This window comes from Emydura macquarii, unplaced genomic scaffold (assembly GCF_026122565.2).
Source record: "Emydura macquarii macquarii isolate MOO-44397 ecotype Brisbane River unplaced genomic scaffold, CSIRO-AGI_Emac_v2 contig_3692, whole genome shotgun sequence".
Lineage (NCBI taxonomy): Eukaryota > Metazoa > Chordata > Testudines > Chelidae > Emydura > Emydura macquarii.
Genome location: NW_027133829.1, coordinates 6,009,626 through 6,026,248, shown reverse-complemented (window position 1 = coordinate 6,026,248; position 16,623 = coordinate 6,009,626). Strand labels below are relative to the sequence as shown.

Below are 16,623 nucleotides of genomic sequence, written 5' to 3'. Positions count from 1 at the left end.
CTTTGTATTGACTGGTGTTGTATGCCTTGGTGTTCAGTGCTAAAAATCAAGCTTCTCTATTATGGGAAGTGTTATGGGATTGATGAAACAATCAGTTTGTTAGCACCTGGAGAATAATAGAGTTATAAGGAATAGCCAGCATGTATCTGGTCAAGAACAAATCAAGCCAAACCAATCTATTTTTCTTCTTTGACAGGGTAACTGGCTAATGCATAGGGGGAAGCAGTAGATGTGGAATATCTTGATTTTAGCAAGGCTTTTGACACAATCCCACATAACTGTCTCATAAGCAAACTAGGGAAATGTGATCTAAATGAAATTATTATAAGGTGGATGCACAACTGGTTGTAAGACTGTACTCAAAGAGTAGTTATCAATGGTTTGCTGTCCAACTGGGAGATAATATATAGATAGGTCCTGCAGGGGTCATTCCTGGGTCTGATATTATTCAATATTTTCATTAATGATTTGGATAATGGATTGCAACGTATGCTTATAAAATGTGCAGATGACACCAAACTGGGAGGGGTTGCAAGCACTTTGGAGGACGGGATTAGAATTCAGGACAATCTTGACAAATTGGAGAATTGGTCTGAATTCAACAAGATGAAATTCAATTAAGACAAGTGCAAAGTACTTTACGTAGAAAGGAAAAATCAAATGCACAACTACAGAATGGGGAATAATTGGCTAAGGGGAACTGCTGAAAAGGATCACAGGAGTTATAGTGGATCACAAATTAAATATGAGGCAAAAATGTGATTTGGCTTCAAAAATGTTTAATATCATTCTGGGGTGTATTAACAGGAGTATCATATGTGCAACATGGGAGGTACCTGTCCCACTCTCCTCAGCACTGGTGAGCACAGCTGGAGTACTGTGTCCAATTCTGGGCACCACACTTTAGGGAAGGGGTCGACAAACTGGAGAGTCCAGAGAAAAGCAACAAAAATGCTAAAAGGTTTAGAAAACCTGACCAATGAGGAAAGTTTAAAAAAAACTGCAGTTGTTTAGTCTTGAGAAAAGAAGACTGAGAGGGGACCTGATAACAGACTTCAAATATATTAAGGACGGTCACAAAGAGGACAGTGATCAATTGAAGGTAGGACAAAAAGTAACGGGCTTAATCTGCAGCAATGGAGATTAAGGTTAGATATTAGGGGGAAAAAAAGTCTAACTGTAAGGTTAGTTAATGTCTGGAAAAAGCTTCCAAGGGAAGTCGTGGAATCGCCATCATTGGAGATTTTTAAAAACAGCTTGTATTAGTGCCTGGCAGGGATGGTCTAGGTTTACTTGGTCCTGCTACAGAGCAGGGGGCTGGACTTAAGTGACTTGAGACCCCTTCCAGTCCTACGTTTCCATGCAGAATTCTAGTCATTCCTCTGTATCAGACATTGGATGCACATTTGTTTAATTCACATCCGTAATGACCAATGTTCTATCATTAATTAACAAACATAAAAAGAAAATTCTCTGTCCTTTCAGACATTTTATTGGTTCAAATCTAATTAAAACTGTGTTAAAATAATAAAACAGATGGCCCTCTGGTTACCAAAATACTTGTTTATTCACTTGATAGGAAATAGCAGTGTAAGGCACTCAGTACTGCACGTAAAGGATTATGGAGTAAAATACTCCTTTGGTAAAAAGTCCCATTTGATTGTTGACATCTGTTTGGATGAGGCCCTGGAAGAAGCCAAAGGGCCATTCATTTGATGTCCTATCTGAAGTACGGCACTGCTAAATGAGTATCAGTTCTGAGGGCACAGCTGTGCTGTTGGTTTTGAACCTGTCACCTCTTTTCCAAAAGCAAGAGTAAGAGTAGCAGGCTGGGTCTCCCAGGATCACTATAAGCATCTCAACGTCCCCTATAGGAATTTTTTAGTCTGGGAAAAAAAGTCCCTGCTTGTAGCTTCTGGTACAGGCCAGCGTTTCCGAAGATATGAGCATCATGCACCTTTCCTGACACTCCAACGTTGATGTCAGTGAAATGGCCACGGTGATCCACAAGCACCTGGAGTACCATAGAGAAGTACCCCTTCCTATTGATGTACTCTGTTGCGAGATGGTACAGTGCCAAAATTGGGTTATGTTTGCCATATATTGCCCCGCCACAGTTAGGGAATCCATCGCTGTGAATCCATCCACTATTTCACGCACATTGCCCAGAGTCACAGTCCTTCGCAGCAGAATGCGATTAATGGTCCTGCACACTTGCGATAACACAGCTCCAACGGTGGACTTGCTGACTCCAAACTGATTAGCGACTGACCAGTTGCAGTCTGGAGTTGCCAGCTTCCACACAGCGATTGCCACGCGCTTCTCCACCGAGAGGGCAGCTCTCATTCTGGTGTCCTTGAGCCACAGGGCAGGGACCAGCTCCACACAGCGTTCCATGAAGGCGGTTTTGCACATTCGAAAGTTCTGTAGCCACTGCTCATCATCCCAAACCTGCATAACGATGCAGTCCCACCACTCTGTGTTTGTCTCACATGCCCAGAAGCGGTGGTTTATTGTGTGCAGATGCTGTGTGAATGACAACAGTAATGCAGGGCTGTTTGTCTGTATGTCACTCAGCAGGTCAGGTTCCTCAGATTCCTGTTCCGATTCGGAGCTCATGATGTACTGCGTGACCCGCTGCAATGTGTTCAGAATGCTGAAAGCAACAGTGGCGCAGGATCCATCTTTTCAGATAGAGATGGCGGGCGCGCAGTAAACGGTGGGGAGCCATTGAAAAAATGGCACAAGTCGCTGCCAGCAACACAATGAATGACGGCACGGAAATTCAGTGCACCATCGGACATTAAGCCGGCACCTATGCTGCTCCATGCTCCTCTGCCCCATCCCACAATTCCTAGTGGCAGAAGCTGCCGAGTTGCATGGTGGGATAGCTGCCCACGATGCACTGCTCTCACTGTTGATACTACAGCACCGAGTGTGGATGCATTTTTTGCGACAATATGAGTGCTGTGCAGATGGGCGCGAGCGCTGTAATTATAGAGCTTTTTTATCACCGAAAAAACTACCATAGACAAAACTTTTTAGTGTAGACAAGGCCTTAGTGTTTGCTATTGCTGTAGTACAAACTCAGTAGGCTGCAGAAGTACTTTTCACTTGTGAAATATCTTATTCTAGGATCTGTTTGCATCTGTCCCAACATTCCAATTCGGTTACATGTCTCTTTGTTAGAGCTATTAATAATTAAATACTGCTGAGATGTTCCATGGTGAGATATTTTGCTCAAAGAAAAAATGACCCAGGGGCACCCAACACCCATTTTTAATAAGCTCTTCTTCTGAATTACTCGGATTATGGAAAAAACATTCCTTTGCTGTTGTTTATTACACTGACCTAAGTGTATATGGAAGTGGATGGTTTCATCATAATGCCACTATATAAATCCATGACATGCCTACACCTTGAATATTGCATGCAGTTCTGGTTACCCCTTCTTAAAAACTATAGATTAGAATAGGAAAAAGTACAGAAAAGGGTAACAAAAATGGTTAGGGGTATGGAACAGCTTCTATATGAGGACAGATTAGAAAGACTGGAACTGTTCAGTGTAGAAAAGAGATAACTAAAGAGTGATATGATAGAATCATACAATCATAGAATCATAGCATCATAGAAGATTAGGGTTGGAAGGGACCTCTGGAGGTCATCTAGTCCAACCCCCTGCTCAAAGCAGGATCAAATCATCCCAGCCAAAGCTTTGTCAAGCCTCACCTTAAAAACCTCTAAGGATGGAGATTCCACCATCTCCCTAAGTAACCCATTCCAGTGCTTCACCACCCTCCTAGTGAATTTTTTCCCCTAATATCCCACCTAGACCTCTCCCACTGCAACTTGAGACCATTGCTCCTAGTTTGGTCGCCTATTACCACTGAAAACAGCCTAGCTCCATTCTCCCTGGAACCCACTTTCAGGTAGTTAAAGGCTACTATCAAATCCCTCCTCATTCTTATAGCGTTTATGGGAGGCTATAAAATCATGAATGGTGTGGAGAAAGTGAATAAGGAAGTGTTATTTACCCATCCACATAACACAGGGACCAGGGGTTACCAATGAAATGAATAGGCTGCAGTTTTAAATCAAACAAAAGGAAGTACTTTTTCACACAGCACACAGTCAACCTGTGGAACTCATTGCCAGGGGATGTTGTGAAGGCTGAAAATACAACTGGATTTAAAAAAGAACCAGATATGTTCATGGAGGATAGGTCCATCAATGGCTATTAGCCAAGATAGTCAGGGATGCAACCCCATGCTCTGGTTGTTCCTAGACCTTCAACTGCCAGATGCTGAGACTAGACAACAGGATGGATCACTTGAAATTCTGTTAATTCCCTCTGAAGCATCTGGCACTGGCTATTGTCAAAAGACAGGTCACTGGGCTAGATGGAACATTGCTCTGACCCAGTATGGCCACTCTTCTGTTCTTGTTGGTTAGAGCATAGCTTTACTGATCCACCTCATTCCCTGACCTCACACAGCCTAGATTCTGCTCTATATACTTGAATGCTTAGTTCCTGCCCAAACTGGAAGCAGAGCTCTGTGTAGCTCGAAAGCTTGTCTCTCTCACCACAGAAGTTGGTCCAATAAAAGATATTATTTCACTCATTTTCTCCCTCTAGTCTTTTCATGGACACACAACAAGATTGCTCATTCAAACTAAAGATGAATTGCCATAGGTAAGGCTAGGTGTGCTATAGTAAGATGTTCTGCAAGTTTCCTCCCCATGGTTGCACAACACAAATCTATCCTGACCTGTAGGACCAAATTTATTCCAGTCGTGGTATTCCCTGAACAAAGACAGCTATCTAGATTGAGTGATGTGGACAACAAGCAGCTGGTGCATAGGATAATCATTTTCATTTGTGATCCAACTAAACCGGGATTTGCATCTATGTCTCAAATGCCTTAAGACCAATGTATCAATACCCTGCTCCATCAAACCCCTAACATTTAAAGACCATCCTCCATGATAATTTATACCTTGTGTAACTTTTCATTGGGCTGGCACCAATGGGATTGCAATGGGTGTGACTCAGGGCAGAATCTGACTCCCAAATATGGTCAGAGCAGAGATATCTAGGCACAGAGAGGAATTTCCTTTCTAAAATCCTTTGCAGCCTGAGGAATTAATTATATTCACTTATTTAACAGGATATCTGAAGACAAGGCCTTAGAGCATGCAAGGTTATAAACTGAAAGCCATGCAGCTAGATAGAAATGGCTGAGCTCAATAGCGGTCCCCAATCTGTTGCCACCTTTGTCACTATGGAGACAAATGTCAATCAAATACTTCTAACACGTCATTATCTGCGGTGTTATACAGCTATGGCTGGCGCCCTTCTATTCTGTCCAGTAGGCTCATGTTGCCTTATCCTCTGTTTCCCTTCGTCCCCTCTATTCTCAAAGCCTGAGTGCTGATTCTTCCATGGGCCTTTTATCACCTGCAGCTGACTTTCTCCTTGCCTGGGCTTACAGTTTTAACTTTGTGGTGAAAACCCCACCCTGCTGATTGTGATTCATCCTTTTAATCACAGGCCTTCTTGAACACACAAACTTCCCTTGGGCTTCAGTCCCCCTGGGGAAAGACCTGTAGTCCCGAGGCCCCATTGTACTTGCTATGATGTACTTAGTAAGAGCCAGTCGCTGTCTTAGAAAGTTTAATCTCAGCAGGCAAGAGAGACAAAGGAAGTATTGTTATCCTCATTCCACAAGTGGGGAAATCGAGGCACGGATGGCAAAATCCTTGCCCCACTGAAGCCAATGGGAGTTTTGGCATTGATTTTAGTGGGGGCAAGATTTCATCTAGAGAGATTAAGAGACTTGTTCAAGATTAGATAGCGTCAGAGCCAGGAACTGAGCCCAGATCTCCTGAGTCCAGCACTTTAACCCCAAGACTCTCCTTCCTCTCTTTAAAAATGCTCAGGCAACAAAGGCCTGATCCAAAGTCCATTGAAGTCAATGGGTGAAATCCTAGACCAATTGAAATCAAGGAGAGTTTTGCCATTTCAGGCCAAGATTTCAGCCACTGAGAAGACTCACCTTGATTCCAGTGGGCTTTGGATCAGTTCCTATGTGAGTGTTGAGCTAAAGATAGCAATAAAATGCAGATGCAAATGGGCAGCTTGGAAAATCCAATTCCAAATTTGGCGCTTGAAACTAGATCTGCATGCCTGGCCCTTTCCCCTTATCCAGTCATCAGACTTCAGCAGCTGTCAGTAAGTATTCCTTGTCTGGCTCCGTGCTTAGTGATATTTGTTTTGAGGTGGCTCAGTGAAACATTTTTTCGGTTCCCTCCCTTTTCCATTTCTAATGCGTCTCCATCTCCTCATTCATTGCATTATTCAGGAAGGCTAATTAGACGTAACAGACAGGTGGAAAAGAGTGCTTGTTTTCTGAGATCCTTACACTGAAATTGTCCTATGAGCATAAATATTCTAACAAGCTTTATCCTGTCACAACAGACTCATAAAGTTGCTCTGTTCAGCACACGATAATGGCTTTGTAATTCAATTATTGGTAGTATTTGTCTTTGGGGATTTATCTTCTTTTAGCCTCAGCACTTATGCGAATCCCTTATCATAAATCTCACAAACGCTAAGCCAGCACCCCCACTCCCTCCGGGGCACATCTTGTCACTTCTTGTTAAAAAAGTTGACAGCTTCTTCCAAATTACTCCATGGCAGCAGCTTGTTTTTGTGTTTTTGTTTTAAAGGCCAGAAGCACAACAAGCAACAAGAGATGAGGAAGGTAAATTCCTAGACCCTGCCATTTTTCCCCGATAATGGTCTTGCAGTACCTTAAATCCTATCTCCGAATAAGAATACGCTGCATTTATTACAGGCCCTTTTGTTCTCAAAGCATCTTGTAAACAACTGTTAAGTAAGTCTCCCAACACGCCACTGATGTATCTAGGTACCATTGCAAAGCCTGTTTTGCAAATGGATAGAATGAGTTGAAAAGAGAGGTTAAGGGCTAAATTCTGCCGTAACCTGCAGGGGAAAAATCCATAGTGACTCCACTGAATTACACAAGAGTAAGGGACTCCAACTGACTTGGCTAAGGCCACACAGCATTTATGTGGCAAAGCCAGAAACAGAATCCAAGCATCACAGCTCCTGTTGCTCTAACCACTGAACCAAACCCCTCTGCAAGCCCCTGGATGGGGGGCACCATTACAAACGGTGTTGTCCAGTGCACCTTGGTGAAGATGCAGAAAATGGTCACTAGCAATAAAATACCTGGAGCCAGATTCTCTGCTACGGTCACTCTCCTCATCAACCACCAGCAACCACCCCCATTCATTAAAAGACTTCCTGACTTCTCTATCTGCCCCTGACTGTAAGCACAGATTAGAGCAGCCGGAGGGCTGCTGTATCATGCCAGCTGGCAAGAGTCACCAAGGTGACCATCCAGCCAACTGGGCATTGCAGAAGGGAATGGTGGTCCATCCACAAGCCTCCCTGGCATGTCCCCCGTCTCAGGGCTGTGCCCCTTCTCCTCCCCAGACAATCTCCAGTCTCCATTCTCCTAGCTGGAAACGGGACAGAGAATCTGCCCCACGGTCCCTAAGGACAGGAGGGAGCTCTCGTCGGTCCTCTAGTTCAGCCCCTGCCTAGTGACACGGTTGATTTCACTGTCCCTGAACCATCCATTACAGCCAGCTCTATAAGGCTCTGGCCATGTCTATACATACAGAGCTGCAGCAGCACAGCTGTATCGGACGTTCTCCTGCCAACACAGTGCTGTGCACGCAAGCTCTTAGGTCAGTGTAATTTATATCCTCAGGGGAGTGGAAGAGTCACACTCCTGAGTGCTGTAAGTTTGACTGACATAGGCTGCAGTGCAGACATAGCCGAAATCCACATATAAGCTAGGGGTGTGAATTTCCTGCTCAATGAGAGCTCAGGCAAGTATAATAGCAGGATAGTCAATGTAGCATAGGGAGTGACAGCAGAGGCATGGCTTAGCTGTGCTGAGTACATGCTCACCTGTTTCAGGCAGGTTTGCACTTGGCACAGCGGAGTCACACATCTGCGGCTGGGACCCATGCTACCAGGGCTACACTGCTATTTATACACACGCAAGCAGGGAAATCACACCCCTAGTTCGTAGTGTAGACATAGTCTAACCTTAACCATGAATATCCAGTGATGGGGATCTCCCTGGCCCCAACTCCTCCCTTGGTAGCTTGCTCTACTAACTAATTTTTTTTTAGCAGCAAAGGGCCAAATCCTTGGTTGGTGAAAATGGAAGCTGCCCCCATTTACACTAGCTGAGAATCTGGCCAAAAAAACATTTTCCCCTTATAATCGTTTCTGTAGATGTCCTTTGCTATGGCCTGGAGCTGTACTTTCTGTTCTATCCTCACTGACTAATGGGAATGATTGTTCCCCATCCTCCTTATCTGTAATATTTCCTGGTTGCATTCACTCACTCGCTGTATCCCCTTTTCACGTGTTACAAGTAGAACCCAGGAGCCTCAGTCATCTTCTATTGAGAGCTATTTAAAAGGGGAGGAAGTCCTCTGGCTTATTGCTTTTGAATGTAGCACAGTAATACAATGAATTGATTTATGTGACAAGGACCAAACCTATCTTTCGGCTTCAAGGTTCAATTTGTATGACAATTAACTGGGACATCTAACCAGCACTTCCCCCCCAACAAGCTCAGCTGATTTGGGTTTCTCTAACTTTACATGCTCACCACAGGCTACCGGTGGACAGTACTGACGTACCAGGAAACTTTTATGGCTTATTGCAACATTTCCAGATTTCTCAATAAGAGGGATATATTTTGCATAAAAATGTCAATCACAAAATTGTCCCTTTTTATAGCCTGGTATAAGCATTCCTTGTTCGCTTCTCTTCTTTTACAATTGCTTTTCTCTCAGACAAATTCTCCTTTGTGTCAGATATAACATGTCCATAGAGGTATGTAAAATAACTGAGACAATCCATTGAGCTCTCTTGGCCACCTAAACTATGCCTTCTATATTTGCACTCCCAACCATCCAGTAGTCAATTATGCCTAAAGACCCCTCGGTCCTCACTCTGATCTAACAGCTAGATCTGGTTTTCACAGTTACACTCATGTGACTCGGATCACTTCACTGAAGTCGTTAATTGGGACTGATGTAAATGAGATCAGAATCAGATGCCTTTGTGCAGACACTGCCTAGGGATTCAGAAAATCTGGGTTCCATTCCCAGCTCCATCATAAGCACCCTGAGCAAGACACAAAGAGCCATATTTTTAGTGCTAAGCATCCAATGCCAGGGCCAGATTTTCAGAAGGGAGCAGCTACCATTGTCACACATATGTCTACATTTTCAAGAGTTTGGCACCAAACACGATGAGGTCTTTTGAAAATCTGGCCACTGTTTTTAATTCCTAAATGGCTCCACTGAATGTATGTCCTCTCAGTTCCCAGCAGTGAGTTCCCTTGCAAAGCAAGTTCTCAGTCTTTCTGAGCTCAGTTCCCCATGTGCAAAATAACCACCTGTCCTTTGTCTGTCTTGTCTAGTGAAACAGTAAGGTCTTTGGGAGTGGGACTGCCCCTCACCATGTGTTTGTACAGTGCCTAGCACAAGGGGGCAATAATCTCCATTTGATCCTCTAGGTGCTACTATAATACAAATAATGTGTAATAATAACCTGTACTTATTTGTCCAATAGCTGAATCTGCGGCTGACGAATGCCACTTTGTGCAAGAATCTGGTGTTTGTGGAATACTCTTGCAAAGCATGTGTTGGGTTCTCTCTACTGGCCATCCTATTGGAGGAGAACAGCCTACTACTGCTGTTTGCTAATGAAGACAGCCCTTCAGCTCAAGTGTTAGAGGTCTGTGCTGAGGTGCTGAAAGTCCCATATTTGAATCCTACTGGATACTCATGTGAGAGTTTACTCTGCACCACCCTGCCTCTGTTTTCCCCTTCTACAGGACTCTTTAAAACAATCTTAGCATAATTCAAAGAAAATAGAAATGTTTCCAATCTGGGGTCCAATTTATTTAGTCCTCAAATACACAGTGGCCCAACAGACCCCAACCCCAGTTCATGTCTCTCTCTTCTTAGTTGGGGGATTTCTAGTCCTCTTTTTCAGAGCTGGGTTACCATTCACTGTTCAAAGTCACTGCAGGAGCCAAACTTGCTTCCCACAGCTGCTTCTTCCAGCCTGCTGCCCCTCATTGCCACCTGCTGTCCTTTATAGGGAATCAGCTATTTTCACATAGGTATGCCTCCTTTAGTAATCAGAGCTGGCTAGCTCCAGGTCCTCCAGCCATTAAGAGGCAAGCCACCCTGTTACACCAGGAATAAAAGATGGGTGGAAAAGTGAGCTTATTTGCTGAGAGCCTCATGGTGAAATTGACTATGATATATGATCATATATGGAGCTAGATTCTCTGGCCAGAAAACTGGTGCAAATACCCAGAGGGAACCACAAATTGCTGGAGGCATCTCCCAAAACGTGCATGGCTGAGATGTCCCTGAGACATCTTGATCCTTCACCTTTGGGCCCATTTGCATTAAGCTAAAGCAACTCTCTGGCTGCTCTAATCTAGAACAGGAGGATCCAGCCTGGACAATGGCCAAAGCAGAGCAGGGTAGTAAAAGGGTCAGCTTGATGCCACCTTTTTAGGTCTTTTCCCCTCCCCCAGCAACTTGTGCCAGATCAACCATACCCCAGGATTTGTCCCACTGCTTCTCAGATCATACAATATAATATGATCATTGTTTCCCACAGTCTTCGATGCATACATTTTGTAGTGCTGTGCTGTGCTGTGTGCGCTCTGGACAGAGTTCACAGACGTCATTTATAGGAAGAATGCAAAGTAAACCATATTCAGTCAGCGTGCTACTCATTAACTGTACAACAGAGAGTAAGCGTAAACCTTTCCTGGCACATATCCAGATAAGTTAAGTTCCCAGCCAAGTTAGCGATGTAGCTAACTGCCTCATTTCATAAAATACAGCTATGGAGGGTGGCCCTGAGCAGGTGTGTGCAGGCAAATTAGCTTCTTACTCAAAAACCTGTGGAAGGCAGACATGTTCTTGGGCCCTGGCTAGCAACATAGAGCTCTTCTGCTGAATCATCCTGACATCAAGCTTTTGAATCCTGTGGGAAGATGCATGCATATTTTTGTGGATTTATGCTGGTGAGTGGATTCCATTAGCACCAGCCCAGGATATAAGCGTGTGCTGGATTTAATAGGATGCGGCCTTCATTCAGGCAGTATTAATAGGATTCTGCCCTCATTTAAGTCTCTCCTCGAGAGGAATCAGCTGGCCTGGGTAGAGTAAAGTACACCCCCTCCACAACAGGTACAAGGATTCCCACAAATAGAGTATGACTCTCCTCCCCCACCCCTCACCGCTCCTAACATGAAGGGTCAGTCTCCAAGAAGGGTCAGTTATTGGCCTGGAGACTGGGCCTGCCTAAAAATGTCAGCAATGAAACAACAGCCTCTGTTCTGGCGCTCTGACTTTTCAAATGATTTTCTTCCCAATCCAAAATCCACTTGGACACACACCCATGTAGTTCGCTTTAGAAAACCACTCGCCATTACCCGCCATCCAGAGATTTCATTCTGCGCCCCATGAGCCTTCATCTATTCCTCTGACATCCGCCTGTTTGCTTTATGTCTAAGTTATTAAATGTGTCTATTTTTAATTACATTTTCTGTACACAGCTCAGCTCATCCGCCATGGCTTTTAAGTCACATCAAGCAGATGATTTTCTGGACGTGCTGTTGTGCTGCACTTTGATGAGCATCCTCCCTGTCAGCCTCCAGCAGTCACCCCACGGTGACTGAAAGGTTTTGTTTGGTGAGGCCCAGCCAATTTTGGAACTAACCCAGACACCGGGCTATTCAAAGCAGCTCAGCCTACCTGATTTCACCCAGCCAAAAGCTGACAGGAGCCACTGGAATGGTTTGCGAAATGAGCTCCAACAGCTTGGGTACAATGGAATTTTTAAAAGCTGTTACCAGCCTTCTGATGCTGCTTTTCAGTCCCCCCCGAGGCTTCTTCAGGGAAAAGAATCCAGGCTTTTAAAATAATTTGGGATTTCTGTCTCACTGAAATAACTCACCCAAGAAAGTTACTTTTAAAGATGATCTCCATTTGCTTTTCCCCATAGAAGTAAGATTTCCATCATCCCAAACACAAACACATCCCATCCTCCATCCACCCACCCCCTCACCTCTTCGTCTGTCTCTCCTCCTTTCTCTCTATTCATGCATACATATAAACACGTCTTTCTCACCCTCTATCTGTCCACTTCTCTCTCTTTCCCATACTCAGGGTAAAGTTGCAGTTATATGCAGCAGTCAAATTGGAGTTAAATCAACCTCCATTTCCAAACTCAATTCACAGGATTTTTCTCTAAATGCCAGGAAGTTCATAACATTACGGCCACATTACTCCCTTGCTGCAGGAAGCAGGGCCATATCAACTCACTATCACCTCCACTGGCTTCTCATCCATCTCCGAATCCAGTTTTAAAACCTCCTTTTACTGTCAAAACTCTCCATGGATTCACCACCTTCACCTGCTAACCGTCTGTCCTCTTGTTTTTCTGTTGGCTTCTTCTCCTCTTGCAGCCTCCTCCTCTCAGCCCTAGTGTTCTGTCTCTCTGGTGCTTTATTATCTATATGAAACTATCTGTCCTCCCGCATCGCCCAATTGAACAAGTCACTTTCTCGGCTACAGAACTTGGATTTCTGATTACTTCCTTTTCCCCCTCACCCATGACTGATTCTTTCACTGAAACGTTCAATGATAATGTTTATTCACTAAAGAAGAGCTCAAGCTGGAAAAAAAAAAAATTGGATCTGGATTTCAGACAACCCAGAATTCAAGTGAACTCTGGATCATCCACTCTAAAGACAGGGGATATTTGTTAAATTTTGTATGCAGATCTGGGGCCAGATTTAGAATCCCTCCTCCAAAATCTGAGGGTCTCTTTATTTAGCTCCATCCCATGGTGCTAAGGATGCTGTAAAAAAAGTTAATTGGATTGTGTTGTATGATAATGTTAGATGTGTGTAAATGACCAAAAAAGGGATAACTGCTCTGTTTGGAGATAGGACAGTCATGTCCATCCAGAAAATTGTTTGAACTGTATTTTCTTTCTAATGAAGCCTAATCTCCCCAAAGCAGTGACCATTTCCTTCTCTGTGTTTTGCACCCTGCCATGTGTTTCCATGTGTTTTGCACCCTGCTATGGTTTCATGCCTTCTTTCTCCTTGATACCACATCAGAAAATATTACAGCTCTCTCCAGAAAACTGCCATTGCAGCATTGCTTTGAGGAGCTAGTACTGCCTCTGATGGCTTTTCAGCCAAATATTGAAAATCAAAATACTTCATCCAAAAACTGCAATATTTTGATACAAAAATTGTGCTGCGGTGTCTCATGGAAGTTATAGTTGGGTGCTTTATGCTCTTATTCTATGGGCTGGGCTCTCTGATGCACCGATTTCTCCCCTCTCGTTGAGTGAGTGCATCAGAAGAGTCCCAGACTGTGGTCATCATGGGAAATGTTGGTTCTTATAAGGAGCGCATCACCACAGATTGAGCACACCACATGTATTAATGAGTTTATCCTCAAAATACCCTTATGAGAGAGAGAGAGAGATGAGTCAACCTCATCCCTCTTGTTTTCCACATGAAAAAGCCCCAGGCCTCTGCTTCTTGTAGAGGTTTATGTTCATCTGCGTACCCCGCACCTGGTATCTCCCACCTGGAGGCAACATCACAATCCCTATCCCAGCAACCAGTCTGGATGTCAGAGAATGACTGTAAGCTGCAGGTGGAGGGATAAAAAGTGTGAACAGATGGGCCCTGAAGAATCAAAGATTCTGTTTTTATGGAAATGAAAGAGGGAACAAAGGAATACAGAGTACATATGATCTACAAGCAGCTGAATTCTCCCTAAACAGAATGTTTTCTCAAAGTTTTGCGGGGGGTGTCAGCAGATTACTTTAATGTTGTTTTTCTGTGGTTTAAATTACTCTGAGGACTTTCCCGTAGCAGCCGAAAATAAGAAAAAGAAAATTCTCTTGGAAACATAGATTAAAAAGGTAGCAGGAAAGATGACAGTGGGTTTCTCTGGTAACATTTACAGTCAGATCTTGTTCTACAGGAGCATTAAGAGCCCCTGGTGAATTCATTCACAAGACTTGGAGTGCCCCAGGACTTTTTATCTGAGGGCGGGGTCAAATGGCAATTAAAGCATACTAGTGAGCAATTAGGAATTTCAGTTTTGATCGGATTGGCACTAGAGTGTGTTTCAACTCTGAATGTTTCTTCCCTGTCAAAGAAAACATAAATGCATGGTGTACATACGTGCAAAGCCAAGGGTTAGACGCAATGCTTTCCTCGCAGCCCTGCCTAGTGGCATTTTGCCACTGTTGTGGCCTCCTAATCCTGAACCGCGCCAAAGGCTGGAGAGGCCCTGGCGTAACTTTGACAGCCCTGGCAACCAATCTAACTTACAGCCGTCTCCCCAGGAAGCCTAGACTGCGAAGTGCTCCACAATCTCTGTAGCATTGTGTGATGTGGCCCCACCCCTGACATGTTCCTCCCACTCCCAGCCGTGTCCCTGGCTCACCCTGTACACCTGGGCTGCAAGGGATCCTGGGAACAGCCTTACCGCTGACTCCTGTGGTTCCTGCACCAGGCAAATCCTTCATCAACCTGACCCAGAGCTTTTAGTGCTTCCTTGTATCACTCCAGCCCTCTTATTCAGTGTAAAGGGACCAGAGTAAAGGTGAGGATCTCACCCAACATTCTCTACTGAAGGACTCTAAGTCTGGAATGTTATCTCTCTAAGTTCACTTCTGCTCTGAAGAGCAACTGTAAAAGTAGCATCACGGGCCTCAAGCTGATCATGTCCCAATGATTTCCAGATCATATCTGCTCAGTTTACAAATAATTAAAACATAAATATAGGTTTCTACTAGCTGGCAGCCCCGCAAACGCAATCCTGGGATCTGAGAGTCAAACTGGGTTCTTTCTGGCTTGCACAACAGTCTGGGCAATAAAGATTCTGCAGAACAGCTTCTGCTCTGAGTTATACATGTGCAAAACCCCATGGGCTTGATTCTCTGTTGCCTTGTTCCTTATGGAGCCATTTACAACAAACTGATTCAGCAGAGTTTTGCACTGGTGGAAATGACTGAAAAAGAAAGCAAGCCAATGGACAATGAGGTCCAATGTTGTCACATATTGTCTTCAGTAATCCCAGTTGTTTCCTAGTGGGATACAGAACTCTGAAGGTAAAATTTGGCCATTCAAATGGAACTTAGTGAGCAATTCTGGTGATGAAGCATGATCCAGAATAAAATTTAACTCCCCTTTCTATAACTGTGTTGTTTTTTTGGAAAGCAGAAGCACAATTTAAAAGGCATCAATGACCAAAATATGTCAAAGACATCCCCTTCTAGGTGAAGCTAAGAGCTTTTGGTTTCTTGTTCAGTTTGTGTTTGGGGGAAGATTAGTGGGTGATAGGAGCAGTTTTTAATCTTATTTGTTATTCTTTGCTTTGCAGTGCTTTTGAAATTCCTGGTCTTCCTTCTCTCTTTTGCTAGACCCTCAAACGCCTGCAGGGTTTTATCTCTGCAGAAAGGAACATTGATCATTATCATCATTATTCTTATTGCTGATGTCCATCAGTTCAATATGTGATAAACCCCTCTTGTAACTAATGATGGGCAGACTTCAAAAGGCTTGGATTTCAGGATGGATAATAAGCATTCAAGAGTGTAGATGCTCATTCAAACTCTCTGAACTTCTTGAGCCTGCACAATTTAGCTGAAGAGCTCAAAAACATGCTTTCTTACAAGATTTCCAGCACTTTCTGCATTTGTCAGGCCAGAAATACCATGGGAAACATGGGAAAAGTTGTTTTTTATGATATTTTGGAGGCTTCTGGCCCTATGTGGATTGGGTGCAGACGGGAACATACATATGAGTTACAATAGCACTGTGCATATACATGGCACTGCAGACAGCAATGGCCAACACTAAGAAGATGAAAATTACTGATCAAGTTCTTATTATTTGTGCTACCAGGGCAGCTAGGAGACCTAATCATGCGCCAGGACCCCACTGTGCTAGGTGCTGTACAAACTCAGAACATAAAGACAATCCAGTGGCAAATTGTTAACCTCATCACAAAGAGTGAAGAGCAAAAGGTCTGAGTGATGACAACATTAGTCTCCATCGGCAACTCCCCATCAGCTGCAGGCCCTTCCTTTGAAAGCCCCACCACCTCTATATTTTGTTAACCAAAAACGGTGCTTTTTTCTTACCAGTAGAACCTGTTTGGTGCGACACCCTCCTGGAGAAGCTGCCATCTTCTGCCAAACTCAACCGAGCTGTATAACTGGAGACAAAACAAACAGAGTACAATCACTGTACCTTCCCGGCCTCTGGTGTTGGTTTGTTTCGTTTTCATTGCAAGAATCGGATTAAAGCATGAGGATAAACACAGACAACAGAGGAACAGAACGGCAACTTGCATAGCTTTGGAAGTGGTCCCAGACATCCACTGCTGCTGAGGCATTGCCTCCAAACGCAAAGGGCGGCTCTGTGGACAGCCAAG

General features: G+C 44.0%; 1 protein-coding gene across 2 annotated transcripts in view; it reads right to left on the bottom strand.

Annotated features, from left to right (window-relative positions):
* SORCS1 (sortilin related VPS10 domain containing receptor 1) overlaps positions 1–16,623 on the bottom strand; it is a 384,379-nt gene that overhangs the window by 104,957 nt on the left and 262,799 nt on the right. For both annotated transcript variants that reach the window (XM_067537229.1, XM_067537228.1), the window contains exon 5: positions 16,331–16,404. In XM_067537229.1, coding sequence (XP_067393330.1) covers positions 16,331–16,404 — 74 coding nt within the window. The remainder of the gene's footprint in view (positions 1–16,330; positions 16,405–16,623) is intronic.